General features: G+C 48.4%; 1 protein-coding gene across 1 annotated transcript in view; it reads right to left on the bottom strand.

Annotated features, from left to right (window-relative positions):
• KNL1 (kinetochore scaffold 1) overlaps positions 1–27,997 on the bottom strand; it is a 629,191-nt gene that overhangs the window by 171,517 nt on the left and 429,677 nt on the right. The window contains 1 exon segment of the mRNA XM_029598563.1: positions 23,220–23,259. Within this exon segment, the coding sequence (XP_029454423.1) occupies positions 23,220–23,259 (40 nt within the window).

Genomic DNA, 27,997 nt, shown 5'->3' with positions numbered 1-27,997 from the left:
AGAAATGTAAGGAAAAATTAAGACTTATCTAATAATTTCCTTTCCTTTACCTTTGCTATCCCAGTCAAGATCATGTGGGTTTAAGTCCCCTCATCCAGCAGAGGCAGAGTTATTTTCTTTTTTGATGACATCACCTATACATATGTCATGCATGGAACCAGACACAGCCAATATACTATCAATACCAAATTTAAATTATAGCAACTAGCAAACAAAACAAAAATGTAACAACCTTTCATTAATCCTTTTTTTAGTTTATAAAATTCAGTCAATCTGATCACACTTTCCTCGAGGTAGCCCAATTCGCACATCCCAGGGTGGGTTTCTTGACAGGTGTAGCAGAAGTAAATGAAAAAAAAAGGATCAGGTAATTAATTTCTCCTTACTTGTCCTTCTGCTCCACCAGTCAATAACATGTGGGATGTATCAAAGTCCCATTACAATGGGTGGGTGGATTGCAATCTCGCTCTTAAAACAGCTGTCCCAAAATTAGTATCCTGTCTCGAGAATAGCCAATCTATAGTATTTGGCAGAGTATTTGGCAGAGTTGTCCAAGTTGCCACTTTACTAATATTGACCGGATTTACTTTGGCTATCTCCGTCCACAATGAAGATTGTGCTTTAGCTTAATGGGCCCTGATGCCCTCCGGCATTTGCAGTCCCTGATGTAAATATGCCGACGTTGTGGCTTTTTTAATCCATCTTGAGATGGTTACCTTTGAGCTGGTCTCCCCCTTACTTGCACCATTGAAAAAAAAAAAATCAGAATTACAACATTCATTGTCATCTTTAAATATTCTTTTACCTATCTCTTGACATCTAAGAACTGTAAAGATTTCAGGCCCCTGCAATTCTTCTCATTGAAAAATGGCAATATAATGTGCTGATTTAAATGGAATGCTAAAGCCACCTTTTGTTGGCAGGATGGAATAAGAACATAAACTGCCATGCTGGGTCAGACCAAGGATCCATCAAGCCCAGCATCCTGTTTCCAACAGAGGTCAAACCAGGCCACAAGAACCTGGCAATTACCCAAACACTAAGAAGATCCCATGCTACTGATGCAATTAATAGCAGTGGCTATTCCCTAAGTAAACTTAGGGAATAGCCATTACACGTGTTTTTCCTGTCATCAAGTTGCCTGTTGAGATTGTTCTCGCTCTTTCTTCGCTATTCCTGGTTCATTGTATCCCCCCCCCCCCCCAATTCCCTGTTTTTTGTAATTTCCATTCTATAGCTTCGCTGTAAACCGATATGATGTCTCTACTAATATCGGTATAGAAGACTCTTTAAATAAATAAATAAACAAATAAATAAATAAACAAACTTGATTAATAGCCGTTAATGGACTTCTCCTCCAAGAACTTATCCAAACCTTTTTTGAACCCAGCTACACTAACTGCATTAACCACATCCTCTGGCAACAAATTCCAGAGCTTTATTGTGCGATGAGTGAAAAAGAATAAGTCTCGGCATTACAGAAACCTTACTAAACCTTAGAAAGGGAGCCCTGCAAGACAAAGATTGCAACTCTAAAATGCATCTTGCTGAGTAATTGACAAATCAGTTTTCAATGTCAAGGGCTTTAGAGTCGCTTGTTCTAATGGTTCGTATGGAGGGCTTACTAATGCACTCATTAGCAAATTCAAATTCCAACACAGTATCATAAGCTTCAATGTAGGATTCAGGCATTTAACTCCTTTTCAAAAAATGTGACACCTCCTTGTGAGAACAATATAGATGTTCCCTTAATCTTTTCCCTTAAAGTAAGAAATCTCAGCAACCTGTACCTTTAAAGAATTCAAAGCCAAGCCCTTGTTGAGAACTTTCTATAATAATGTCAGAATATCTACTTGGAACGCCATGGCAAACAGTTAAACCTTCTTCAATATGCTGCAAAAATTCACCATACACTCACATAAGCTCTCTTTGTGGAATTATTTTTAGAAGTTAACTTTGTTCTAATAATTGAAAGTTTGTATCCCTTCCTGACTAATCTTGCCCTCTCAAGAGCCATGCCGTAAGCGAGAATAGAGATGGTTTCCCATTACTACCTGTCTCTGGTGAAGGAGACTCCCTATGCCTTGAAAATGCAATTCTCAATTCATTATCAGTCTATTTAGATCAGCATACCATGACCTTCACGGCCAGTCTGGTGCCCATAGGATATCATATACCTACTCCTTCCCGAGCTTCTTTATTACATGGTTTATTAATGGCCAAGGTAAGAAAACGCATAAAGCAATGTTTCCTTTGGCTATTTGGGTATCAGCACGTCTATTGCCTTGCTACCATAATCCTTTCATTAGCTGAAGAACTTTCTTGTCGTTTTGTTCTGGGGGTTGCCATTAGAACCATCTGTAGTTTACACCATTTTGTATTATCTGCTTGAGTTCCCAATGGCCCAGCTACTGGGTCTATCCTATTTCAGCTCAGAAAAACTGCTTGTACATGCTCCTGACCTTCAATGTGTAATGCTAAAAGCTGTAGCAGATTTTTCTCCGACCATGTGAATAGAAGCTCCGCGACCAAAGTTCTTTGGCTCCGGGTACCCCCTTGTTGGTTTATGTGTGCTACTGCTGTTGCATACATAAACTCCTCTGCTCCTCAGCTAATCATTGACTGAAAATGGAGTAAAGCAAAATTGCTTACCTTGTAATAGGTGTTATCCCAGGACAGCAGAATGTAGTCCTCACATATGGGTGACGTCACTGACGGAGCCCTATTGCGGGAAAACTTTCTGTCAAAGTTTCTAGAAACTTTTGACTGGCCCTGTGAGGCCACTGAGCATGCCCAGCATGCCATGATATTCTCTGCCACAGGGGTCTCTCTCTAGTCTTGTATGTAGCAATAAACGTTAGAAAAAAAAATAAAATAATAAACGTATCGGACCCAACTCAGCGGGGTGGCGGGTGGGTTCCGTGAGGAGTACATCCTGCTGTCCTGAGATAACACCTATTACAAGGTAAGCAATTTTGCTTTATCCCAGGACAAGCAGGATGCTAGTCCTCACATATGGGTGATTAGCAAGCTAGAGGCTGAGTCATTTGTAGTGAAGCAACAGAATGTATTGTTGTTGAAAATGAGGCAGCCGAAGATCACAGCAGATCGGATGTAGAAGGAGTTGGGATTATACTGGGAACAAGTTCTTTAAGACAGATTGTCTGTAGACTGAATCTTGTCGTCCTTTGTCTAAGCAGTAATGAGCTGCAAAGGTGTGAAGAGAACTCCATGTTGCTGCTTTACATATGTCAAGAATTGGCACTGAATGATAGTGTGCTACTGAGGTTGACATTGCTCTTACTGAATGTGCCTTTACTCGCCCTTGGAGCGGAAGGCCTGCTTTTTTATAGCAAAACTGTATGCAATCTGCTAACCAGTTGGATAAAATATGTTTACCCACTGCTTTCCCGGTTTGTTTGGATCATAAGATACAAAAAGTTGAGTGGATTTCCTGTGGACTGCCGTGCGGTCTAAGTAAAATGCTAGCACACGCTTACAGTCTAAGGTATGTAAGGCCCGTTCTCCTTGGTGTGAATGAAGCCTTGGAAAGAATGTGAGTAAAACTATGGATTGGTTCAAGTGGAATTCCGTAACTACCTTGGGTAGGAATTTTGGACGTGTACGGAGAACCACTCTGTCATGTAGGAATTTTGTGTAGGGTGAATACGTGACAAGTGCTTGTAACTCACTAACCCTTCTAGCCGATGTAATGGCTATGAGGAAGATAGTCTTCCATGTGAGAAATTTATGCTCACAGGAATTCATGGGTTCAAAGGGAGAACGCATGAGTCTCGTTAAGACCAGATTCAGGTCCCATTCTGTGACTGGTGGCCGAATTGGTGGTTTAAGTTGAGTTAAACCTCTCATAAACCTGCTGACAAGAGGTTGTATGGATATTGGTACATTTCCCATCTTGTTATGGTAAGCTGACATTGCACTTAAATGGACTCTTACAGATGAAGTCTGGAGACCAGAGTCTGAAAGATGGCATAAGTAGTCTAGTAGAGAAGTTGTGAGGCAGGTGAAAGGATCTATACTCTTTTGTCTGCACCATAAAGTAAATCTTTTCCATTTTGAAGAATAGTTCTTACGTGTGGAAGGTTTACGTGAAGCTATAAGCAATTGAGATACATTGGTTGAAAGACTGAGTGGTTGTAAAATCAAGCTTTCAACATCCATGCTGTCAGGGATAGGGATTGAAGGTTGGGATGGCGCAACCGACCCTGATCCTGAGTTATGAGAGTGGGAGCTACACCCAGGCGAATTGGATCCCTGACTGAGAGGTCTAGAAGTGTGGGAAACCATACTTGTCGAGGCCAATACGGGGTTATGAGTATCATGGACCCCTTGTCCTGTTGTAGCTTCACTAGAATTTTGGTTACGAGCGGTATTGGAGGATACGCGTGTAGAAGGCCTGAGTTCCAAGGGCGAGCAAAGGCGTCCTTGGCTGGCTGGTTTTTCTGTTTGTGTAGAAAACAGAATCTGTCCATTTTGTGATTCAGATGTGACACAAAGAAGTCTATTGTTGGTTGTCCCCCAACGCTGAAATATCCTGGTCGCTATTAAGGGATCCAGGGACCACTTGTGTGGTTGGAACTGACGACTGAGTCGATCTGCCACTACGTTGTGAATGCCTGCCAGATAAGTGGCCTGGAGAAACATGGAGTGTGTCAGGGCCCAATCCCAAATCTGTGCGGCTTCTTGACAAAGGAGATACGAGCCCATACCTCCCTGTTTGTTGATGTACCACATGGCTACTCTGTTGTCCATTTGGATGAGAACAGTTTTGTGTGAAAGGCAGTCCTTGAACGCATGCAGTGCATAACGTATAGCTCGAAGTTCCAGGAAATTGATTTGAAATGTTGCTTCGAGTTTTGTCCAAGTACCCTGGGTTTAGAGATTGTGTATGTGAGCTCCCCAACCCAAGGTAGATGCATCTGTAGTTAAAGTTATCTGTGGGACTGGTTGTTGGAAGGGTAGACCCTTGCGCAAATTGTCCTTGTTTGCCCACCAAAGTAGGGATGAATGTAGCTGGTGGGTTACTTGAATTGGAGAATACAGTAGTTGAATGGCTTGGATCCATTGTGATCTTAAAGTCCATTGGGTTACTCTCATGGCGAGCTGTGCCATAGGAGTGACATGAACTGTGGAGGCCATGTGGCCTAGTAAGGTTAGAAACTGATGACCTGTTGCTTGTTTCTTTGAGTGAATTGAGTTTGCCAGTAGGGAAAGTGTTTTTATTCGATCCTCGGGTAAAAAAGCTTTTGAGAGGATGGTGTTTTATTCTGCTCCGATGAATTGAAGCAGGTGAAATAGAATAAGATGGGACTTTTGATAATTGATGAGAAAGCCCATGGAGTGAAGTATAGTAATTGTTCGACTGAGGGAAGCCAGAGCTCCTTGTTGAGATTGACTTCTGATGAGCCAGTCGTCTAAATAGGGAAAGACATGGACACTTTCTTTGTACAAGTGTGCTGCTATTACTGCCAGACATTTGGTGAATACTCTGGGAGCAGAGGCAAGTCCGAATGGTAGTACTCTGTACTGGAAATGTCGATGACCCACCATGAAGCGAAGATATTTGCGATGAGGAGGGAATATTGGAATGTGAGCGTAAGCATCTTGAAAATCCAGAGAACAAAGCCAATCTCCTGTTTGAAGAAGTGGAAGCATGGTACCTAGAGAGACCATCCTGAACTTTTCTCTCTTTAGAAATTTGTTGAGATTTCTGAGGTCTAGGATGGGACATAGGCCTCCAGTTTTCTTTGGAATGAGGAAATAACGGGAATAGAATCCTCTGCCCTGCTGAGTCAGGGGCACTGGCTCTAGAGCCCTGGCTTTCAGAAGGGTGGATAATTCTACTTTCAATTGGATTATGTGATTTTCGCTGAGAGAAAGAGGTCTCTGAGGAGAATCTGTTGGGACTGAGAGGAAATTGAGTTGCTAACCTCGAGATATTATTGCGAGTACCCATTGGTCTGTTATTTGCACCCAATGGGTGTAAAAGGAGGATACCCGACCTCCTACCGGAAGCTCTGGATGAGGATTGGAGAGATGGCTGTGTTCCCTGGAAATGGCCTCAAAAGCCAGCAGCCGGACCAGTCTGTGGTGGAGGTTGAGGCCTGGATGGGCTAGGCTGTCTGGGCTGAGCCCTTTGTTGCGGCCTAGACCACCTGCTCCTAGATGTAGGGGGGTAATACCGCCTCTGTCTATAGAAAGGGCTTCTAGAATCCTTCCTTTGAGGCCTATAAATTGGCTGAGTAGGTGGATCCTGAGGGATCGATGAAAGCTGTCTCAGGTTCTCTGTATGCTCTTTTAATTGAGCAACTGCATCCTGTACTTTAGATCCGAAAAGATTATCACCAAGACATGGGAGATCTACTAACTTGTCCTGGACGTCAGGCCTGAGGTCCGCAGCTTTAAGCCATGCCCAACGTCTGGCACTTATATCCGATGCAGCCACTCTGGAAGCTCTCTCGAAACCATCATAGGCCGCACGGACCTTGTGTTTGCCTGCTTCTAGCCCTTTATGAATGATCATTTGGGCTGCTTCCTGATGCTATGATGGAAGTGATGGAATAAAGTCCTGCATTTGCTTCCACAAATTTCTTTGGTACTGGGTCTTGTGTAATTGATATGAAGATATCCTGGAATTCAACATGGCCCCTTGATAGACTTTCCGCCCCAGGGAATCTAAAAATCTGTGATCTTTTCCAGGGGGATTTGAGGAATGTGGTCTAATTCTCTTGGATTTCTTCTGCGCAGATTCTTCCACTACTGACTGTTGAGGTAGCTGTGATTTTTGGTAGCCAGGAGCAGACTGCACCAAATATGTAGTGTCCATTCTTTTGTTAACAGCTGGTACTGAGCATGGATGTTCCCAAATCCGATGTTGTAAATGTAAAAGCACATCATGGACTGGTATAGCCACCACTTGTTTTGGAGGGTCTACAAACTGAAGAACCTCCAATGTTTGTTGCCTTACGTCCTGCTCTGTGACCAAGGTGAAAGGGATGGTGTCAGCCATTTTCTGGATAAAGGTCATGAACGAAAAATCTTCCAGTGGAGATTTTTTCCTTGGATCCGGTGGTGAAGGATCTGACATGAAAGCTTCAGATGAAGTATCTGAGGGTGTATCACTTCAAGTATCATATGGATCCTGTTCAGGTGGAGAAATTGTGGAAGTTCTAGGCGGTCTAGGAATCCCTGAAGGACCTGCTTGTGGATCTTCCAAGGGTAAGTCCTCCAGGTGTTCTTTCCCAGGCTTTGGAGGAAGAGCACCTACCACCTCATCGAATCTCTTCATTAGAAGTTGGTAGAGTGCCAGTTCTGGATGTCCCGGGTCCCCGGGAGAGATTGGCATCAATGGTGACGGTGACGGAATCAACGATGGCATCGGTATCTTCGGTGGTCGTGCCGGCATCACCTTAACTGGAATCGTTGTAGGTGATGGCAACGACGGAATCGTCGGCATCGGCATAGGTACCGGCATCGACGGGGTCGTCTGCATTGGTATTGTTACCGGCTTCGGTGCAATCACCGGCATTGGTAAAGGTACCGGCATCGGTTCAATAACTGGCATCAGCGAAGTCGCCGGAGTAGGTGTGTGTTCTTTCAGGGCCTGGAGCACCGTTTGTCTGATAAAATCTGACAATTCCTGCAATACAGCCAGTGTAGTCAGAGCAGCTGTACGCGGTGGCGGTGTAGGCATCGATATCACATCCGCAGATCCCTGTGGAGGTTCGATCGATGCAGGTATAGGCCCCGGCACCGAAGGTAGCGGAGTTTCCTGAGGTTTTTGCCGTTTAGCGGTCGGTTCCTCTGGGGAGAGGGGCGTCGCTGGAGTCAATGTGTGTCGATGTCGGTGGTGATGTTTTGGTCGATGTTCGATTACCGACCTTATCGATGCCGAAGTCGATGGCGATGGATGATGGATAAAAGTCCAATCACCTTTAAGAAGAGACTTAAGACTTTGTTATTTGAACAAGCCTTCCCATAACTACTCACTTCAGCCTTGGTTCTTATCCGCATCATGAGTACACTATCCAACTTGAGGCCTTCATAGTCCTCCCCTATTTAATTTCCCTGCTTTTCGCCCAAGATATACAGACCCAATTCTCTATACTTGCTTCACCCATTTTATGTTTATCCAGGTTACTTCTACCCTGTTCATTGTTTTAATCCAGGTTACTTCTACCCTGTTCATTGTAAAACAAGACTTTGTCTCTGTTATTTTTTGCTGGTTGTAATGTAAACCGAAGTGATAATTAATCTTGTTAATTGAACCTTGGAATATAAAAAGTTATCAATCAATAAATAAATAAATGATCTCCCGATCCCTCCAGCTGACTTTTTTTTTAAAATAAAATTCGCTTTGTAACCCCCACCGGGGACGACTTCGTTGATTTTAAAGGAGAAGGAAGGAGCTGAAGGTGAAAGATGTTCCATCTTCTCCTGTCTAAGTTTTCTTCCTTTAGGAGTCATCTCTGCACATTGAGGGCGGGATGAAACCGTGTTTATCTCCCAAACAGATAACACACTCTAGGTATGGATCTGTTATGGACATTGTTCTATTACAAACCGGACATTTTTTAAATCCGGAAGCCATTTTCTGTCGACAGCTGTCTATGAAAAAATGGGAAAAGAAAATGAGAAAGTTTTTACTAAAAGCAAAAACGAGACTGAGTTTACTTACCGGCAGGTGTAAAACAGAGAGATCCCTTATGGGAGAACATTTTTTTTTGAGAATTTGATGACTTTTCAGTCAGATATATTGTGAGGAAAACTCACAAGGCTCCTTGATCCGCAATGCTTACAGCAGCGCGGAAAAACGAAGACTAGAGAGAGACCCCTGTGGCAGAGAATATCATGGCATGCTGGGCATTCTCAGTGGCCTCACAGGGCCAGTTAAAAGTTTCTAGAAACTTTGACAGAAAGTTTTCCTGCAATAGGGCTCCGTCAGTGACGTCACCCATATGTGAGGACTAGCATCCTGCTTGTCCTGGGATAATGATAGCTGTATGACACTTGATGCTAATCTATTTATTGACCTGTACGCTATATTTTTCCTCAACCTGAGTGTAATGGTCCTGGCAAAGGGCATTCCAAGCTCTTAAAACTGGTATCTGTTGTCTTCATATTCAATCTGGGTACTCCCATGATATTCCCCTTTGTACATTCAGAGAGTTTGTCCACAACATAAACCTTACCATTATTTTGAAGTGAATTTATAAAAGAATTATGCATGTAAATGTAATACTATAGTAGTAATTTTCACACCTAATGCGGGCAAAAACTTACTAACAAATCAAAGGCATATGCTATAGCAATTTTCAAAAGCCCACTTCCACAGGTAAAGTGCTTATACATGCGTAAAGCTCAGCATTATGTTTAATCTTTTTATTGCAACAATGGAGAGATTACTTACCTGATAATCTAGTTTTCCTTAGTGTAGCAGATGGACTCAGAACAAATGGGTATAGTGTGCTCGTGCTAGCAGTTGGAGACGGATCTGATGTCAGCACGTGGTACATATACTCCTGCAGGAAGTGCAGCAACTCAGTAATCTTCCTTGCAAAAGCTTTATGGATATATGTGTGACTGACCGATTGATTAAATGAACATGATTAACCTGACCGATTGACAGTAGCTGGAGACCGCCAGTGTTCTCAACCGGAAGGCGTCGACACCCGGCAGGGTGGATGCACTATGCAAGAAAACATGGCTTACCTTGAATCGGTGAATTCCCATGCATATCGGCAGCCGGGCGGGATGCTGACTCCATCTGCCTACACTAAGGAAAACGAGATTATCAGGTAAGTAATCTCTCCATTTCCTAGCGTGTAGCAGATGGACTCAGAACAAATGGGATGTACAAAAGCTACTCCCGGACTGGGTAGGAGGCTGCCCGAGGTCCGTTTAGGATTGCCCTTGCAAATGCTGTGTCCTCCCTGGCCTGGACGTCCAGACGGTAGAATCTGGAGAAGGTATGGAGGGAGGACCACGTTGCCGCTTTACATCTCTCTGCAGGCGACAGCATCCTAGTTTCTGCCCAGGAGGCCACCTGCGCTCTGGTAGAGTGAGCCTTGACCCGTAGGGGTGGTGGTTTTCCCGCTTCTACGTAGGCCGCCTTGATAACTTCTTTGATCCAGCGGGCAATGGTTGCCCGTGAGGCCGCTTCTCCTTGCTTCTTCCCGCTGTGAAGGACGAACAGGTGGTGTGTCTTTCGTACTGCTTCCGACATTTCCAGGTATCTGGACAGCAGCCTGCAGATGTCGAGATGGCGCAGTATTTGACCTTCTTCCGACTTCTTCAAACATTCCGTGGTTGGCAAGGATATGGTTTGGTTGAGGTGGAAGTGTGAGACTACTTTGGGTAAGAAGGAAGGAACCGTGCGAAGATGGATAGCCCCTGGAGTGATTCTGAGAAACTGATCACGGCAGGTCAGCGCTTGTAGCTCTGAGATGCAGCGCGCTGAGCATACGGCCAGCAAGAACACCATCTTCAAGGTTAACAAACGAAGGGACAGGCCTCAGAGGGGTCTGAAGGCGGGTCCCGCTAGAAATTCCAAAACTAGGTTGAGGTTCCACAGGGGCACTGGCCACTTCAGTGGCGGGCGAATGTGTTTGACTCCTTTCAGGAAACGTGAAACGTCTGGGTGTGTGGCAGTGCTGTTGCCGTCACTCCTGGGACCGTAGCAGGATAGCGCTGCCACCTGAACCTTGATTGAATTGAGGGACAGACCTTTCTGAAATCCATCTTGCAGGAAATCCAAAATGATGGGGATTTTAGCGGCATGTGGATTGGTGCTGTGAGTTTCGCACCAGGCTTCAAATACTCTCCAGATCCTTATATATGCTAGTGATGTGGAGAACTTGCATGCTCGGAGGACTGTATCTATTACCGGCCCCGAGTATCCCCTTTTCTTCAGTCTAGCCCTCTCAATGGCCAGACCGTAAGAGAGAATTGAGCTGGATCCTCGTGGAGGATGGGACCTTGCCGCAGCAGGTCCCTGTGAAGAGGCAGGGGTAGAGGATCCCCCGCCAGTAGTCTTCTCATGCCTGCGTACCAGGGTCTTCTTGGCCAGTCTGGGGCCACCAGAAGAACTAGGCCTCTGTGTCGCTGAATCTTGTGTATAATGGCGCCCAGCAGGGGCCATGGGGGAAAGGCAAATAGCAGGATCCCCCGAGGCCATGGCTGTACCAGGGCGTCAATTCCCTGGGATAGAGGATCTCGCCTGCGACTGAAATACCTGGGTACTTGAGCATTGGACCTGTCCGCAAGTAGGTCCATGCCCGGCGTCCCCCACTGATCCGTGATCATCTGGAAGGCCGTGGACGACAGTTGCCATTCCACCGGCTTTAGGCTTTCTCTGCTGAGGAAGTCTGCCGTGGCGTTGTCCCTCCCGGCGATGTGGACGGCGGAGATGTCCTGGAGATTCGCTTCCGCCCAAGCCATCAGGGGGGCTATTTCTAAGGATACCTGTCGGTTTCTGGTTCCGCCCTGTCGGTTGATATATGCCACCGTGGTGGCATTGTCCGACATCACTCTGCTCTGTTGCGAAGTCTGTGGGCAAATCGCAGGCATGCCAACCTGACTGCCCATGCCTCTAGTCTGTTGATGTTCCACCCTGATGCTTCTCTGTTCCACCGCCCTTGGGCAGTTAGTTCTTCGCAGTGTGCTCCCCAGCCGCTCAGGCTGGCATCTGTAGTGAGCAGGGCCCAGGTTGGAGAGGACATTTTTGACCCCCGGCTCATGTGGCTGGGCTGCAGCCACCACCATAACTGATGCCGTACTCTGGCCGGCAGAGGTAGATGCATGGTGTAGTTCTGTAATCGTGGGCTCCATCGAGATAGAAGGGCGCGTTGTAACGGTCTCATATGAGCCAGCGCCCATGGTACCACTTCCAGAGTGGAGGCCATTTGGCCGAGGACCTGTAGGTAATCCCAAGCTGTGGGCCGGGTGGCGCTCAGCAAAGTCTGCAAACGATTCCAGAGTTTTGATTTCCTCTTTGAGGTCAGGCTGACATTGTCTCCCTGGGTGTCGAATCGGACTCCGAGGTATTCCAGCGACTGCTAAGGCTGTAGGAAACTCTTGTTTGTGTTGACTACCCATCCTAGGTTTTCCAGAAGAGATATAACTCTGTTGGTTGCCCGGTGGCTCTCCTCCGGTGACTTTGCCCTGATCAGCCAATCGTCTAGGTAGGGATGGACGAGAATTCCTTCCTTCCTGGGTGCTGCCTCCACTACTATTACCTTGGTAAAGGTCCGTGGTGCAGTGGCTAACCCGAAGGGTAGAGCCCGGAACTGAAAGTGTTGTCCCAGGACTTTGAAGCGTAAGTAGCGCTGATGATTCCGATGGATTGGGATATGCAAGTAAGCTTCTGACAGATCCAGGGATGTGAGATACTCCCCATGGCTGTATGGCACTTCGGACTGACCGCAGAGATTCCATGCAAAATCCTGGGACCCGTAAGTGCCGGTTGATGGACTTGAGGTCCAGGACGGGTCTGAAGGTGCCCCCCTTCTTGGGCACGATGAAATAAATGGAGTAATGCCCAGAATTTATCTCCCATGCAGGCACTGGGATTATGGCTTTTAGGGACAGGAGCCTTCCCAAGGTAGCTTCCACCACCGCCCTCTTGAGGGGCGGCAAGGAGATTCCACAAACTTGTCCGGAGGGAGGTGAAGGAAGTCCAGGTAATACCCTTCCCGGACAATGGCGAGGACCCACTGGTCCGAAGTAATCTCGACCCACCTGCGGTAGAATAGGGTTAGCCTGCCCCCTATGGCGTCCTCCCCCAGATGGATCGGCTGATTCTCATTGTGGGGTGCGGCCGGGACCCAAACCGGTTCTCCTCTTGTTGTGCCTGGCCCGAAAGGACTGGTTCCTGGTCTGAGAACGAGGTGCTTGGTAGCGAGCCCTGTAAGGGTTGAAGCGTTGCGAGCTTCTACCTCTGGATGGCCTAGGAAAAGGGCGCTGGTTCCTCCTTGACTTGTCTTCTGGTAGCCGGGGCAATGGCGAGGAGCCCCATTTGTTAGCCAGGTTCTCGAGGTCGCTGCCGAACAGGAGGGATCCCTTAAAGGGCATTCTTGTAAGGCGCATCTTGGAGGAGGAGTCGGCTGACCAATTTCGTAGCCAGAGCTGTCTCCTGGCTGCCACTGAGAATGACACTCCCTTGGCTGCCGTATGGACTAAGTCGGAGGCAGCGTCAGTGAGGAACGAGTGGGATGATTCCATTTCTTCTCCCGGGGTGTTGTTCCTGGCTTGTGATAAACAGGAACGCGTCACCACGGTGCAGCAGGTCGCAATTCGTAGGGACATGGCTGCCACCTCAAAGGCTTGTTTTAGAATGCGTCCATGCGCCGGTCATGTGCATCCTTAAGGGCCGCCCCCCCTCCACCGGAATGGTGGTGCGCTTCACAATTGCGCAAACTATGGCGTCTACCTTGGGGCACGCCAGCAGCTCCTTGGTTGCCGGGTCCAGGGAGTACATGCCAGACAAGGCCCGACCCCCTGGGGTGCTGTGGCCCGGGATAGCCAGCTCCGACAGGCATTGAGAGACCAGGTCTGGGAGATCCTCCTTAAGAAAGAAGTGTCTCATGGTTCGATACGGCTCTATCCCCGAGGGAAGTTCGCCCTCCTTGGGGGGCTCGCCTTCTTCCTCAGAGCAATCTGAATCCCCATAAGTGGGGCTTCCGGGTGGCGAGTGGCCATGCCTAGGTCTTGAGGATCCAGGGGCAGGGTCCTCCGGTACGTATGGGTCCGTTCGGGGATCAGACTGCATCTTGACAAAGGCATGAATCCCCTTGAATAATTCCATCCAGGAGAGCGAAGCAGGTTCTAGTCTTAGAGCACCAAGTCTCTAGGGTTCCCTGGCTGCTCACCGCGGCCTGCTAAATCCGGGGTGTTCCCTGAGGAACTGGCAAGTACGCTGGGCTGGGACCGGCCCTGGCCTGGAACTCCCAGGGCCTCCTCACATTGGGCACGTAGGGAGTCTGCTTCCTCGCTCTGTGTGGCTCTGAGGTGGCATGCAGAGCAGAGGCCTAGAGCTCTTATGCCTGATTCCGGAGGTGCCGGCTCTGCGGACGCATGGGCTCTCATACGCTCCATCGCGTCTGTTATCCGGTGCGCTCCCAGCCGAAGTATGCGCCTTGTAATATGCGCGAAAGATGTGCGCCTACTAATGTGCACTTATCAACGTGCGTCTAGCAATGTGCGCCTATCAGCGTGCGCCTAATCAATGTTGTGTGCCTCTATTAAATATGCGCCCAATTATTTTCGGGCGCCTAACATAGGCGCCCGTCGCCTGTGTGCCTAGTCTGGCTGAGCGCCAGAGCGAGGCGGCGAACCAGGGCAGATGGCGATGGCGAGCAGGCAGGCAAAAATGGCAACCTCCTTGGCGGGCTGCCCCGTAGGCAGACACCGCTAATCTTCGCTTCCTCGGAGACCAGCAAAAGTAAAGATGTACACCTTACCTTGTCTTCGGCGCTTCCCGGCTGCGACCCGGCGGTCTCCGGCTGCGGGGGGAGAGGGTGAATACCGTCACCGCCGCGCTCGAGGAAGTGCACCCGCTGCCTCTAGGCCGCGCCCGAACTCGTCTCGCTCGGGGGCCAAGTCCTCACCAGGACCGAGGCTGCCTCAATGCCGCGCCCGAGCCCTTCTCACTCGGGGGCTAGGTCCTTGCCGTGAGTCGGCCACCGGACCGAGGCTCGAACCTCCGAGGGACCACGGAAATCACCTCGGGAAACTCAACTGGGGAAGGGACCAGAGGGTATCACCGCAGGAGTGTGGGGCTCGTCTTCAGGTAGGATTCTTCTATGAATTTAGTCGTTAGAATTTGGAAAAACGCTCAGCGAGCATGAGGTAGCTCCAAACTGCTTTGGAGACTGAAATTACTGAGTTGCTGCACTTCCTGCAGGGGTATATGTACCATGTGCTGACGTCAGATCAGTCTCCAACTGCTAGCACGAGCACTCTATACCCATTTGTTCTGAGTCCATCTGCTACACGCTAGGAAATTTTTGTTGACAACGTAACATCAAGCATTAACCAGGGTGCAGGGACTCTGAAGCACCCCGGCAATATGACAACAATGACAACACAGAGGAGCTAAAACTCCCCATTTCGGCACCCCTTCCATCCCATAACAATTTGCTCTCAGGGAGGTAGATAAAAATAAAGCAAAACAATAAGTACATACTATAACAAACTTCGCTCTACTAGACTTAGGTGCTTAAGTCATTTAAGACTAAACTTCTTGCACGGGAAGATAGATATTGCAAATATAAATCCCAGATTTTTAACAAAAGAAACTCCAATTGCTCAGCATATTTTTCCAATTGACAATTCTGAAAGAGCACAAGTTTCTGCTGTTCAATAGTGGGCGTGTCTTTAAAAGCCCAGCATTAAACATGTAAATGCTTTTGAAAATCAGGCCCCTAGTATTAATCAGTTTTCTTTGAAACTCAAAGCAAAGAATTGGTCTGTAAGGGCCCCCTTTTTTTAAATATATCATTTGGAATTTCAAAGTATGACAACTACCATCCTTGCTCTTGTTCTTGAAATGGAACAGGAGACAACATTCTTAGTTTCATTAATTTATTTAGTACTGCCAGTACAGCAATTCTCTTCACTCTTTGTAAAACATTCATTCAAGCTTTTTGGGCACCCTCTGTAAAATTTAAAATTTGACCTATCCTAAGGAAGTCTTTCTGGTTTTGATTCACCTGGACTCATGACTAGTCTTTCAAGTATTTCACCAAATAAACTCTCTTTGCAAGACATTTTGCAGAGATGCAGTTTGGAGCAATAACCAGCAGCCTAATGCCTGAATCAAAGAAGTCTTCTAGCTCCTAATGCACTAGTGATCTTGAAGAACAGCAAATGTTGCTTACCTGTAACAGGTGTTCTCACAGGACAGCAGGATGTTAGTCCTCACATATGGGTGACATCATCAGAATGGAGCCCAATCATGGAAAACTTCTGTCAAAGTTTCCAGAACTTTGACTGGCCCCTACTGGGCATGCCCAGCATGACACTAACCCTGCAGCCAGCAGGGGTCCCCCTTCAGTCTTATTTAAAAGCTACAGGCAGTGCCGAAAAATAAAATAATAAAACGTTATGAACCCAACTCTGCAGGATGGCGGGCGGGTTTCTTGAGGACAAACATCCTGCTGTCCTGTGAGAACACCTGTTAGAGGTAAGCAACATTTGCTTTCTCACAGGACAAGCAGGATGGTAGTCCTCACATATGGGTGAGTACCGAGCTGAGGATGTCCGAACATGCACCAAATGTACCCAAAGGCGTGCAACAGGCACAACAACTGGGGTGGGATTTGGTAGAGGGCATCCTGAACCCCACCGGGCAGGGAGAAGGGTGTTGGTACGTCATGTCGTAAAGAGGTTATGAAGGACAGACTGGCCGAAAATGGAATCTTGTCTTCCGGCTTTGTCCAAGCAATAGTGGGCTGCAAAGGGGTGGAGAGAACTCCATGTGGCAGCCCTGCAAATGTCAGGAAGCGGCACCAATTGTAGGTGTGCTACTGAAGTCGCCATGGTCCTCACAGAGTGTGCTTTAACACGGTCTTGAAATGGAATGTCCACTTGCTGATAGCAGAAGGATATGCAGTCCGCCAACAAGGAGGAGAGAGTCTGCTTACCCACTGGCTTTCCCAATTTGTTAGGGTAGAAAGAGATGAACAATTGAGTGCTTTCCGTGTGGGCAGCTGTATGGTCTAGGTAGAATGCTAGAGCCCATTTACAGTCAAGGGTATGCAGAGCCTGTTCTTCTGGATTGGCATGGGGCCTGGGAAAGAAAATAGGTAGTATGATGGACTGATTAATATGAAATTCCGAAACTACCTTAGGTAAGAATTTTGGGTGAGTGCGGAGTACCGCCCGGTCCTGCAGGAGTTTAGTGTAAGGCAGATAGGTAACTAGGGCCTGAACTCACTAACCCTGCGAGCTGAAGTGATAGCCAAAAGGAAAATCACTTTCCATGTGAGATATTTAAGGTCACAGGAGTGAAGAGGTTCGAAAGGTGGTTTCATAAGGCGACCAAGAACCAGATTAAGGTCACAAGATGGGGCCGGAGGTCATAAAGGTGGCTTCAAATGGAGCAAGCCTTTAAGAAAGCGTGTTACAAGGGGTTGTACTGAAATAGGGACACCCCCGATACCTTTATGGAAGGCGGCTACCGCACTGACATGCATTCTAATGGAAGAGGTCTTTAGACCTGATTCTGATAAATGCCAAAGATAGTCCAAAAATTTAGAAATTGGACAGGAAAGGGGATCAAGGGACTGAGAAGTGCACCTTGATGTGTACCTTTTCCATTTATAAGAATAAGATTTTCTTGTGGAAGGCTTTCGCGAAGCGATCAGGACACGAGAAACTGAATCCGAAAGGTTAAGTGGTTGAAGGACTAACCTTTCAACATCCATGCCATCCGAGACAAGGCTTGGAGGTTGGGATGGAGGAGGCATCCGTCGTTCTGAGTGATCAGATGCGTGTCCTTTCCCAGGGGAATGTGTCTGCGGATGGAGAGATCCTGGAGTATAGGAAACCACACTTGGCGTGGCCAGTGCGGTGCTATCAGGATCATGGTTCCCTTGTCCTGACGTAGCTTCACGAGAGTCTTCGACAGAAGAGGAAGTGGGGGGAATGCATAAAGCAGACCGGTTGTCCACGTGAGGGAGAATGCATCCCTGGGCCAAGAGTGCTGACTCAGAATGAGAGAGCAGTAATTGTCCACTTTGTGGTTCTGAGGGGACGCAAAGAGGTCTAATGAGGGGATAACCCCATTTCTGGAAAAGAGAGGTTGCTACCAAGGGATTGAGTGACCACTCGTGTGGTTGGAAGACACGGCTCAGCCGGTCTGCCAAGACATTGTCACCCGGCAAGTAGGTGGCCCTGAGGTACATCGAACGGGAGAGGGCTTCTGCCCAAATCTGCGCAGTTTCCTGACAGAGAAGGAAGGAGCCTGTGCCTCCCTGCTTGTTGATGTACCACATGGCCACCTGGTTGTCCGTCTGAATCAAGATTGTGTGATTTGATAGGCAATCTTGAAAAGCCCTGAGAGCATATCGGATTGCTCGAAGCTCCAGGAAATTTATCTGGTGTTTGGCTTCCGCTAGAGACCAGAATCCTTGGGTTTGTAAACTGTTTACATGGGCTCTCCAGCCGACGTTGGAAGCGTCGGTGGTGAGAATTATTTGAGGATCTGGTGGATGAAAGGGCAAGCCTTGTAGGAGGTTGGATTGATTTTTCCACCAGGCAAGAGAAAGACGGAGTGCATCGGTGATGCGAACAATGGTCGACAGAGGCTGAGTGGCTTGGATCTATTGTGATTTCAGAGTCCATTGCATGACTCTCATGGCCAGACGGGCCATTGGAGTCACAAACTGAGGAGACCATGTGTCCCAGCAGAATGAGAAATTGGCGAGCTGTTGCTGTGCGTTGAGACTGCAACTGGCAAGCTAGGGACACAAGGATTTGGACACGTTGATGAGGAAGGAAGGCTTTTTCCTGTAAGGTGTCCAAGTCTGCTCCAATGAAGGATAAGGTTTGAGATGGGACTAAGTAGGATTTCTCGTAGTTGACAAGAAACCCTAGAGAAATTAGAGTTTGAATTGTCAGGGTCAGGGAAGACCGAGCGATTTGCTGGGTTGGGGCCCTGATTAACCAATCGTCCAAGTAGGGGTAGACATGGACACCTTCCTTCCTGAGGAACGCTGCAACCACTACGGGACATTTGGTGAAAACTCGTGGTGCGGATGCTAGGCCAAATGGGAGCACTCGGTATTGATAGTGGTTTTGGCCTACTAGAAATCGGAGGTATTTGCGATGAGCCTGAGTTATCGCAATGTGGGTATAAGCGTCTTTCAGGTCTAGAGAGCAGAGCCAGTCCCCTCTTTGCAGCAGAGGGAGAAGCGAGCCCAGGGTTACCATCTTGAACTTCTCTCTGTGAAGGTACTTGTTGAGGGCCCGTAGGTCCAGGATTGGTCGAAGTCCTCCTGACTTTTTTGGGATCAGAAAGTACCTGGAATAGAACCCTAGTCCTTGTTGTAAGAGAGGAACGGGTTCTATAGCGTTTGACTGGACGAGAAGGGAAACTTCCTGCTCTAGAAGAACAGAGTGGTTGGTAAGTCTCCACGCTTGCAGAGGTGGAGAGTCCGAAGGAAGAGTTAGGAAGTTTAGATGGTAACCCTGTGCAATTATCGCTAGCACCCATTGATCTGTGGTGATGTGATGCCATTTTTCTGTAAAATGGCTTAATCGACCTCCTACTGGTATGCTTGCTAGAGGGATTAGGCATCTGCTCTTTAAGTGAAAGTCAAAACCCCGATGCAAGTCCTGGTTGCGGAGCTGCTGTGGGCTTTTGCTTTCGAGGTTGGCGAGGCTGAGGTTTTTGATACAGCCTCGTTGACCTAGACTTGGATTGTGGGGGATAGTACTTCCGTGGGCGGAAGAATGACTTTTCAGGTTCCTTCTTAAATGGTTGTTTAGAAGGGAAGTCAGAAGGAATCGACAAGAGCTGTTTAAGGGTCTCATGATGATCCTTTAATTCAGCAACTATTTGTTGAATTTGCTCACCAAACAAATTATCCCCTAAACAGGGCAGGTCAGAGAGCCTGTCCTGAACCTCTGGGCGAAGGTCAGAGGACTTAAGCCAAGCCCAGCGTCTTGCTGAGATGGCCGTAGCAGACAGTCTAGTGGAAGCATCGAAGATGTCATAAGATGTTCTTATCTCATGCTTCCCAGCTTCAAATCCCTTAGTTACATGGGTTTGAAGGTGTTGTTGGAATTGTTCTGGTAAGGTATCTGAAAATTCTTGTATCTGCTTGAAAATGACCCTGTTGTATTGGGTCATGTACAGCTGATAAGAAGCTATCCTGGAAATGAGCATGGCCCCTTGATATACTCTTCTGCCTATACTATCTAGGAACTTGTTTTCCTTAGTAGGAGGTATGGATGAGTATGGCTTCATTCTTTTAGCTTTCTTTTGAGCTGACTACCACAACAGAGTGGTGGTCTAGCTGAGGTTTTTGAAAGCCAGGTGCTGACTGTACCAGGTAAGTAGAGTCAGCTTTTTTGTTTACTGGAGCAACAGATCCAGGAGTTTCCCAATTCTTTTTTAGAAGGTCCAGAAAAACCTGATGAATTGGAATGGAAGTGATGACTTTTGGGGCATCCAGAAATTGGAGTAACTCCATCATTTGGTGCCTGTCATCTTGCTCCGATTGAAGCTGAAAAGGGACCAATTCCGACATTTCCTTCACAAAATTGATGAAAGAGAGGTCCTCAGGGGGAGAACGCTTTCTGCTTTCAGCAGGAGAGGCTGGGGAAGGTAAATCATCGGTGTCTGTGGAAGTATCATCACCCCAGGTGTCATAAGGATCAGGTTGCTGACCTGTATGACCACGAGGGTGTTGGATACCTGAAGGTCCCGGTTGAGGCTCCGAGAAACCCGAAGGAATCACCGGGGGCATCAAAAATACTTTTGGAGGCATCGGTGCCGGCATCGAAGGCATCAGTGGAGCCGATGTGCGTATCGCCCCGGAGGAATGAATCTGTGGCGAGGGACGACACGGCATCGATGGAACCACTCCCGGAGGAATTCGGTACGGTGTTTCTCCACCAGATGAATTTGCCATCGGGGAGCGCACCAGTGCTGTCGGTGACCCAGGTATCACCGGTGGAAGGGCGGTCATGAGTGCTTCCATCCGGGCGAGCAGCGGTGCCAGCGCTGCTGGAATCGGGTCGGTGACCGGTTCTACTCTCTGTGCCGGAGTCGGTGCCGAAGGAATCTGGAACCGTTGCATCGCCTTATCGATGGCCTCCTGGACCAGCCGGTCCAGTTCTTCCCGGAGACTTGGGGTAACGAGACCCGGCTCCGCGGAAGAGGGAGGCGGAGGGACCACTGTCACCGGTGGAATCGTGGCTCCCAAACCCCGATGGGGTGAGGGTTGCCTCTGTGTCTCAGAAACAGAAGTGGACGGTGCCGCTTCTGAACGAGACTTCTTCGGTGGAGGCTCGGACGGTACAGAGGTCGATGACTTCGATTCCTCGACGGTCTGAGACTTGTGATGTCGATGGTGATGCTTCTCCCTCCGATCCCCTCGATCCTCGGGGGAAGGGACGGGAGTCGATGGCCGTGGAGACGTCGATGGCAGACGGTCACCGGGAGGTTGCCGATGATGGTATGACTTTGACGGTGCCAGTTCCGAGGAAGTCGATGCGATGGACGGCGTCAGAGTGTGAGCATGGAAAAGGAGTCCCATCTTCTCCATCCTAGCTTTGCGACCTTTTGGTGTCATAAGGGCACATTTGGTGCAAATCAGGACATCATGCTCATTCCCTAAGCATAATACACAGACTCTGTGAGGGTCTGTGATAGACATGGTGCGCGTACAGTCTGGGCACCGACGGAACCCAGACGCCATGGCCACTGACCAAAAATTTAGCCGTGGGACGGTCGACGGCCAGCAGGCCATAAGGGCCAAAGTCTACGGTAATAGACGGTAAAAACGACAAAAACTTACCGGGTACCGCGGGCTAAACTTAGATAGAGGAGGGACCCCTGTGGGGTGAATTTTACTTCAAAGAAGTCCGTGAAGAAATTCCTGTCAGGAATGTGGTAAGAGCTCCTTCACCGCGTGGCTACTGCTGCACGGAAAAAAGAAGACTGAAGGGGGACCCCTGCTGGCTGCAGGGTTGGTGCCGTGCTCGGCATGCCCAGTAGGGGCCAGTCAAAGTTCCAGAAACTTTGACAGAAGTTTTCCATGGTAGGGCTCCATCCTCGATGTCACCCATTTGTGAGGACAACCATCCTGCTTGTCCTGTGAGAAATATAAAATCAGTAGCAGTAAAACCATACTAACAAAAAGAACAGATTATTTCAAAACAGCGGATGAATGAAATATCCAATAATTAAAAACTCATAAAATATTTCTAGATACCAATACAATATTTCAAAATAGCAGACACAAAGACCCAGTAATGAAAAATAAGGATACAAACAATTTTTTGCTCTGCATACCTGGGAATGTTTGATATCCAGGTGCCCTGAGACTGTTTTGAATTAGCAGGAGGAGGGATGGTTTGCTTGCAACTTTCTCTCTCTCACACTGGCTCTCAATTGCTCACATATACACATGCTTTTTCTCTCTCTTATATAGGCTCTTAATTACACATTTACACATATGCTGTCTATCTTTTCACGCTTACACACACAGGCTTTCAATCACACACATACATGCTTGTCTTTTTCTCTCACACACAGACTCTCATTCGCATGCTTACAAACATGCTCTCTCTCATTTACACACAGGCTCTCAATCACATACTCACATGCTCCCTCACCTAAACCAGCTCTCAATCACACACATACTCTATTTCACATGTACAGGCTCTCAATCATTCACATACATGCTCTCTCTCACACACACAGGATCCCAACCACATATGCTTGCTCATTCACTCACTCTCCCCCCTTCCCCCGAACTAGCGGCAGCAGCAACCTCCTCCACTTCTAACCCTAAAGGCAGCAGCAACCTCCTTCATTTTCAGCCCTCGCGGAGAAAGGAGTCCCATCGGCCGCGGAAGCTGACGACATTCTTTGTTTTTCTCCGAGCTGCGCAGCTCATTCCTCAGGTTGCGCCTCTCTTCTTTTCTTCGGGCTGACGCTGCCTGCACTAGCATGGTTTGTTCTTCCCGCGCACGCACCCGCTGCTCACCACTTCTGGGCTGCAGGAGGCAGGAAGAGAGCATGCAGGTGCCGCTGACTTCAGCTGTCCTGCTGCGTTCTGCCAGGCTATTAGCATTTTAAGCCTGGGCGAAGGCAGCTGGGTCAGCGGGGGAATGGGAAGTGTGGCGACACACTTGGTGTTCTTGGCAACACACTGGTGTGTCGCGACACACCGGTTGAGAACCACTGGTCTAGTCTATGTCTATTTATTTATTTAGATTTTTATATTCACAGTGTACATCAAAGCAGATTACAACCAGGTACTATAGGAGTACAAGCAGGTACTAAAGGTATTTCCCAATCCCGACAAGGCTTACAATCTAATTTTGTAACTGAGGCAATGGAGGGTAAAGTGACTTGCCAAGATCACAAGGAGCAACAGTGGGATTTGAACCCTGGGTTGTAACCTGCTGCGCCAACCACTAGGCTACTCCTCCACTCCACAGAAATTGTAAACAAGTCTCACCTACAACATTTGCTTTCTTTGGTCTTCAAATTTTCCAGCTCTAATAAAGAAAAGAAACAAGAAAATGGTAGCATAATACTTCATGCCAACTTCACCTATTCCACATCTATCCCTCTCATTTGTGATACTGGGACACAGCAAGATTGATTTCCTAGTATGTTTCATAATTATGAGTAGTTTTTAATACCTATTGGTCAAAAATCTGAAAGCAGGTTACAACCCTTACAATTTTTTTATATTTTTGTAGTATCAAACTTTCTTTTTTTACATGCCAGTTAGACTAAGTCCATTGATCAATAATGCAGTATATGAACAATATCAGAATATCGTTAGCTACTTGGCAAGACCAAAGAAAACTTGCTGAAAACTATTCAAATGAACACATGCAATTACATATAACTCATCACTACACTGAGGCAGCCTATAGAGCGCAGTTGCCCAATGTCAACTTTAATCATGAACACATAGACTATAAATCAACAAGTAGTGTAAGTCACATGTCCGTCCCTTATTTTCTCCCTCTCTTCCTCTTGATTTCACAGTACACTGGCCTTCAAAAATCATTTATAACATCAGAAATAATTATGGGGCCAATATTCAGCCGCTGAGTGGCTTGACTAATTTTTATACGGCTAACATTAGAACAGGTCAGCGACATGACTGGAGCTAGCTGCATAAGTTAAGCAGCTAACTCTGAATACGTGGCTAACTCTGGTCCTCCCAACCTGCCTCCAACTTATATTGGAGAAATTACTTACCTGATAATTTCGTTTTCCTTAGTGTAGACAGATGGACTCAGGACCAATGGGTATAGTGTACTCCTGTTAACAGTTGGAGACGGATCCGATTTCAATCTGACGTCAGCCCCTAGTACATATACCCCTGCAGGAAGTGCAGCTCCTCAGTATTCTTCCTCGCAAAGTATTGTGGATATATGTGTGACTGACTGATTGATTAACTTAATATGATTAACTTAGATAACTTTTGTTAGAACGTTAAAAACTTGATTAACTTGAACTGGTTGGTTGACTATAGTTGGATTCCGCCAGTGTGCCCAACCGGAAAGCGTCGACACCCGGCAGGGTGGATGCCCTAGGGAAATGAAAGCATGGCTTACCCTTGAATCGTTGAAGGACCATGTATAGTGGCAGCCGAGGGTGGGCTGCTGAGTCCATCTGTCTACACTAAGGAAAACGAAATTATCAGTTAAGTAATTTCTCCATTTCCTAGCGTATAGCAGATGGACTCAGGACCAATGGGATGTATAAAAGCTACTCCCGAACTGGGTGGGAGGCTGCCCGTGGTCCATTAAGGATTGCTCTTGCAAATGCTGTGTCCTCCCGAGCCTGAACATCCAGCCGGTAGAATCTGGAGAAGGTATGGATGGAGGACCACGTTGCCGCCCTGCAGATCTCGGCAGGTGACAGCATTCTAGTTTCTGCCCAGGAAACCGCCTGGGCTCTGGTGGAATGGGACTTGACCTGTAGAGGTGGTGGTTTTCCCGCTTCTACGTAGGCCGCCTTGATGACTTCCTTGATCCAGCGGGCAATGGTTGCCCGCGAGGACGCTTCCCCTTGCCTCTTCCCGCTGTGAAGGACGAAAAGGTGGTCAGTCTTTCGTACTGGTTCCGACATTTCCAGATATCTGGATAGGAGTCTGCCGATGTCGAGATGGCGTAGACTACGGGCTTCTTCCGACTTCTTCAAGCCGTCCATCGCAGGTAGTGAGATGGTTTGGTTAAGGTGGAAGTGTGAGACCACTTTGGGGAGGAAGGAGGGAACCGTGTGTAGCTGAATGATCCCCGGGGTGAGTCTGAGGAATGGCTCACGGCAGGACAGGGCCTGTAGCTCTGAGATGCGGCGGGCCGAGCACACAGTCAGCAAGAACACAGTCTTCAAGGTTAACAGACGGAGGGACAGGCCTCGGAGGGGTCTGAAGGCTGATCCCGCTAGGAATTCCAAGACGAGGTTGAGGTTCCACAGGGCACTGGCCACTTTAGTGGCGGGCGAATGTGTTGGACTCCTTTCAGGAAGCATGATACATCTGGGTGCGAGGCTAAGCTGTCGTCCTCGCTCCTGGAGCCGTAGCATGACAATGCGGCCACCTGTACCTTGATGGAGTTGAGGGACAGACCCTTCTGTAGTCCGTTCTGTAAGAATTCTAGGATCACGGGAACTTTAGAGGAACGTGGTTTGACATTGTGGTCTTCGCACCAGGCCTCAAAGACTCTCCAGATCCTTATGTATGTTAGAGATGTGGAGAACTTACGGTATAGTTCTGGGATCGTGGGCTCCACCGTGATAGGAGTGAGCATTGCAGGGGCCTCATGTGGGTCCCCGCCTATGGCACCACTTCCAGTGTGGATGCCATTAGTCCGAGGACTTGCAGGTAATCCCATGCTGTGGGACGAGGGGCGCTCAGCAAGGTCTGGAGCTGGTCCCACAGCTTTGATCTCCTCGTGGGGGTCAGGCTAACCTTGTCTTCCTTGGTGTCGAATCGGACTCCTAGGTATTCCAGCGACTGCGAGGACTGTAGGGAGCTCTTGTTTGTGTTGACTACCCATCCCAGGCTTTCCAGTAGGGCTATGACTCTGCTGGTTGCTTGGTGGCTTTCCTCCGGTGATTTTGCTCTGATCAGCCAATCGTCCAGGAAAGGATGAACAAGGATTTCTTCCTTCCTGAGTGTTGCCACCACCACTACTATTACCTTGGTGAATGTCCGGGGTGCAGTGGCTAACCTGAAGGGTAGTGCCCGGAACTGGTAGTGACGATTCAGGACCTTGAAGCGTAGGTAGCGCTGGTGTTCCTGATGAATTGGGATGTGTAAGTAGGCCTCCGACAGGTCCAGGGATGTGAGGAACTCTCCTGGCTGTATTGCACGTATGACCGATCTTAGGGTTTCCATGCAGAGGCGTGGGATCCTTAGGTGTCTGTTGACAGACTTGAGGTCCAGGATGGGCCTGAATGTGCCCTCTTTCTTGGGTACAATAAAGTAAATGGAGTAATGTCCAGTATTTGTTTCCCGTGTAGGTACCGGGGTTATGGCCTCGAGGGCCAAAAGTCTGGTCAGTGTAGCTTCTACTGCCGCCCTCTTGCGGGGGTCGTGGCATGGAGATTCCATGAACTTGACCGGAGGGGTTCGAAGGAAGTCCAGGTAGTACCCTTCTCGGATGATGGCTAGGACCCACTTGTCCAAAGTTATCTCGACCCATCTGCGGTAGAATAGGGTTAGCCTGCCCCCTATGGCTTCTTCCCTTGGATGGGTCGGCTGAATCTCATTGTGGGGTGCGGCTGGGGCCTGGACCCGAGCTGGTTCCCCTCTTGTTGTATTTGTTCCGAAAGGACTGGTTCCTGCCCGTAGGGTAGGGCGCTTGATAGTTGTTCTTGTAAGGGTTGAAGCGCTGTGAGCTTCTGCCTCTGGTGGACCTGGGAAAAGGACACTGGTTTCTCTTCGTCTTGTCTTCCGGCAGGCGAGGTAATGGGGAGTCGCCCCATTTGTTACCCAGTTTCTCTAGTTCGCTGCCGAACAGGAGGGATCCTTTGAAGGGCATTCTCGTGAGGCGTGTTTTGGAGGAGGCGTCAGCCGACCAATTTCGAAGCCAGAGTTGTCTCCTGGCTGCCACTGTGGATGACACTCCTCTGGCTGCTGTGCGCACTAGATCGGAAGCCGCGTCAGTGAGGAATGATAGTGCTGATTCCATGTCTTCTCCCGGGGTGTTGTTCCTGGCTTGGGATAAACAGGAACGTGTAACCACGGTGCAGCAGGCCGCAATCTGCAGGGACATGGCTGCCACCTCAAATGCTTGTTTTAGTATGGCTTCCAGTCGCCGGTCGTGTGCATCCTTGAGCGCCGCTCCTCCCTCCACTGGAATGGTAGTGCGCTTTGCGACCGCGCAAACTGTGGCGTCCACTCTGGGGCACGCCAGAAGCTCCTTGGTTGCTGGGTCCAGGGGGTACATGGTCGATAAGGCTCGACCCCCTTTGAATGAGGACTCCGGCGCATTCACTCCAGGTCAATTAGCTGTTGTGCCACCTGTAAGAGAGGAAAATGGCGAGACGTCTGTCGAAGGCCCTCCAGCAGGGGGTTCATTCTAGGTTCCCCCGGGGTGCCTTGGCCCGGGATAGCGAGTTCTGATAGGCATTGGGATACAAGGTCCAGAAACTCATCCTTTGAGAAGAAGCGTCTCATGGTTCGGTGTGGCTCTGTCCCCGAGAGAAGTTCTCCCTCCTCAAGGGGCTCGACTTCTTCTTCGGAGAAATCTGTGTCCCCGTAGGTGGGGCTTCTGGGTGGTGGGAGCCTGTGCCTAGGCCTCGAGGGTCCTGGGGCATGAGGGTCTTCCGGTGTCGCATATGGCTGGTCCGCCCGGGGTTCAGTTTGCATTTTGACAAAGGCGTGAATCCCTTTAAATAACTCTACCCAGGAGATCGATGCTGAGTCTAAGTTTAGGGGTGCCGGTTCCCTGGGGGTCCCCGTCTGTGGGATGGACTCACTGGGGCCTGCTAGGTTCGGGGTGTCCCCTGAGGAGCTAGCACTGGCCCTGACCTGGATCTCCCAGGGCCTCCTCAAAGTGTGCGCATAGGGCGTCTGCTTCCTCGCTCTGTGCGGTTCTGATGTGGCATGCTGGGCAGAGGCCTTGAGCTTTTATTCCTGTTTCTGGAAGTGCCATTTCTGTGGACGCGTAAGCTCTTATGCGCTCCATTGCGTTTGATATATGTGCGCAGATGTGCGCCTAGCCGTAGATGTGCGCCTTGTACTGTGCGCGTAAGGTTTTATGTGCG

The sequence above is a fragment of the Rhinatrema bivittatum genome, chromosome 4, assembly GCF_901001135.1.
Source record: "Rhinatrema bivittatum chromosome 4, aRhiBiv1.1, whole genome shotgun sequence".
Classification (NCBI taxonomy): domain Eukaryota; kingdom Metazoa; phylum Chordata; class Amphibia; order Gymnophiona; family Rhinatrematidae; genus Rhinatrema; species Rhinatrema bivittatum.
This window is presented reverse-complemented; position numbering and strand designations above follow the sequence as displayed.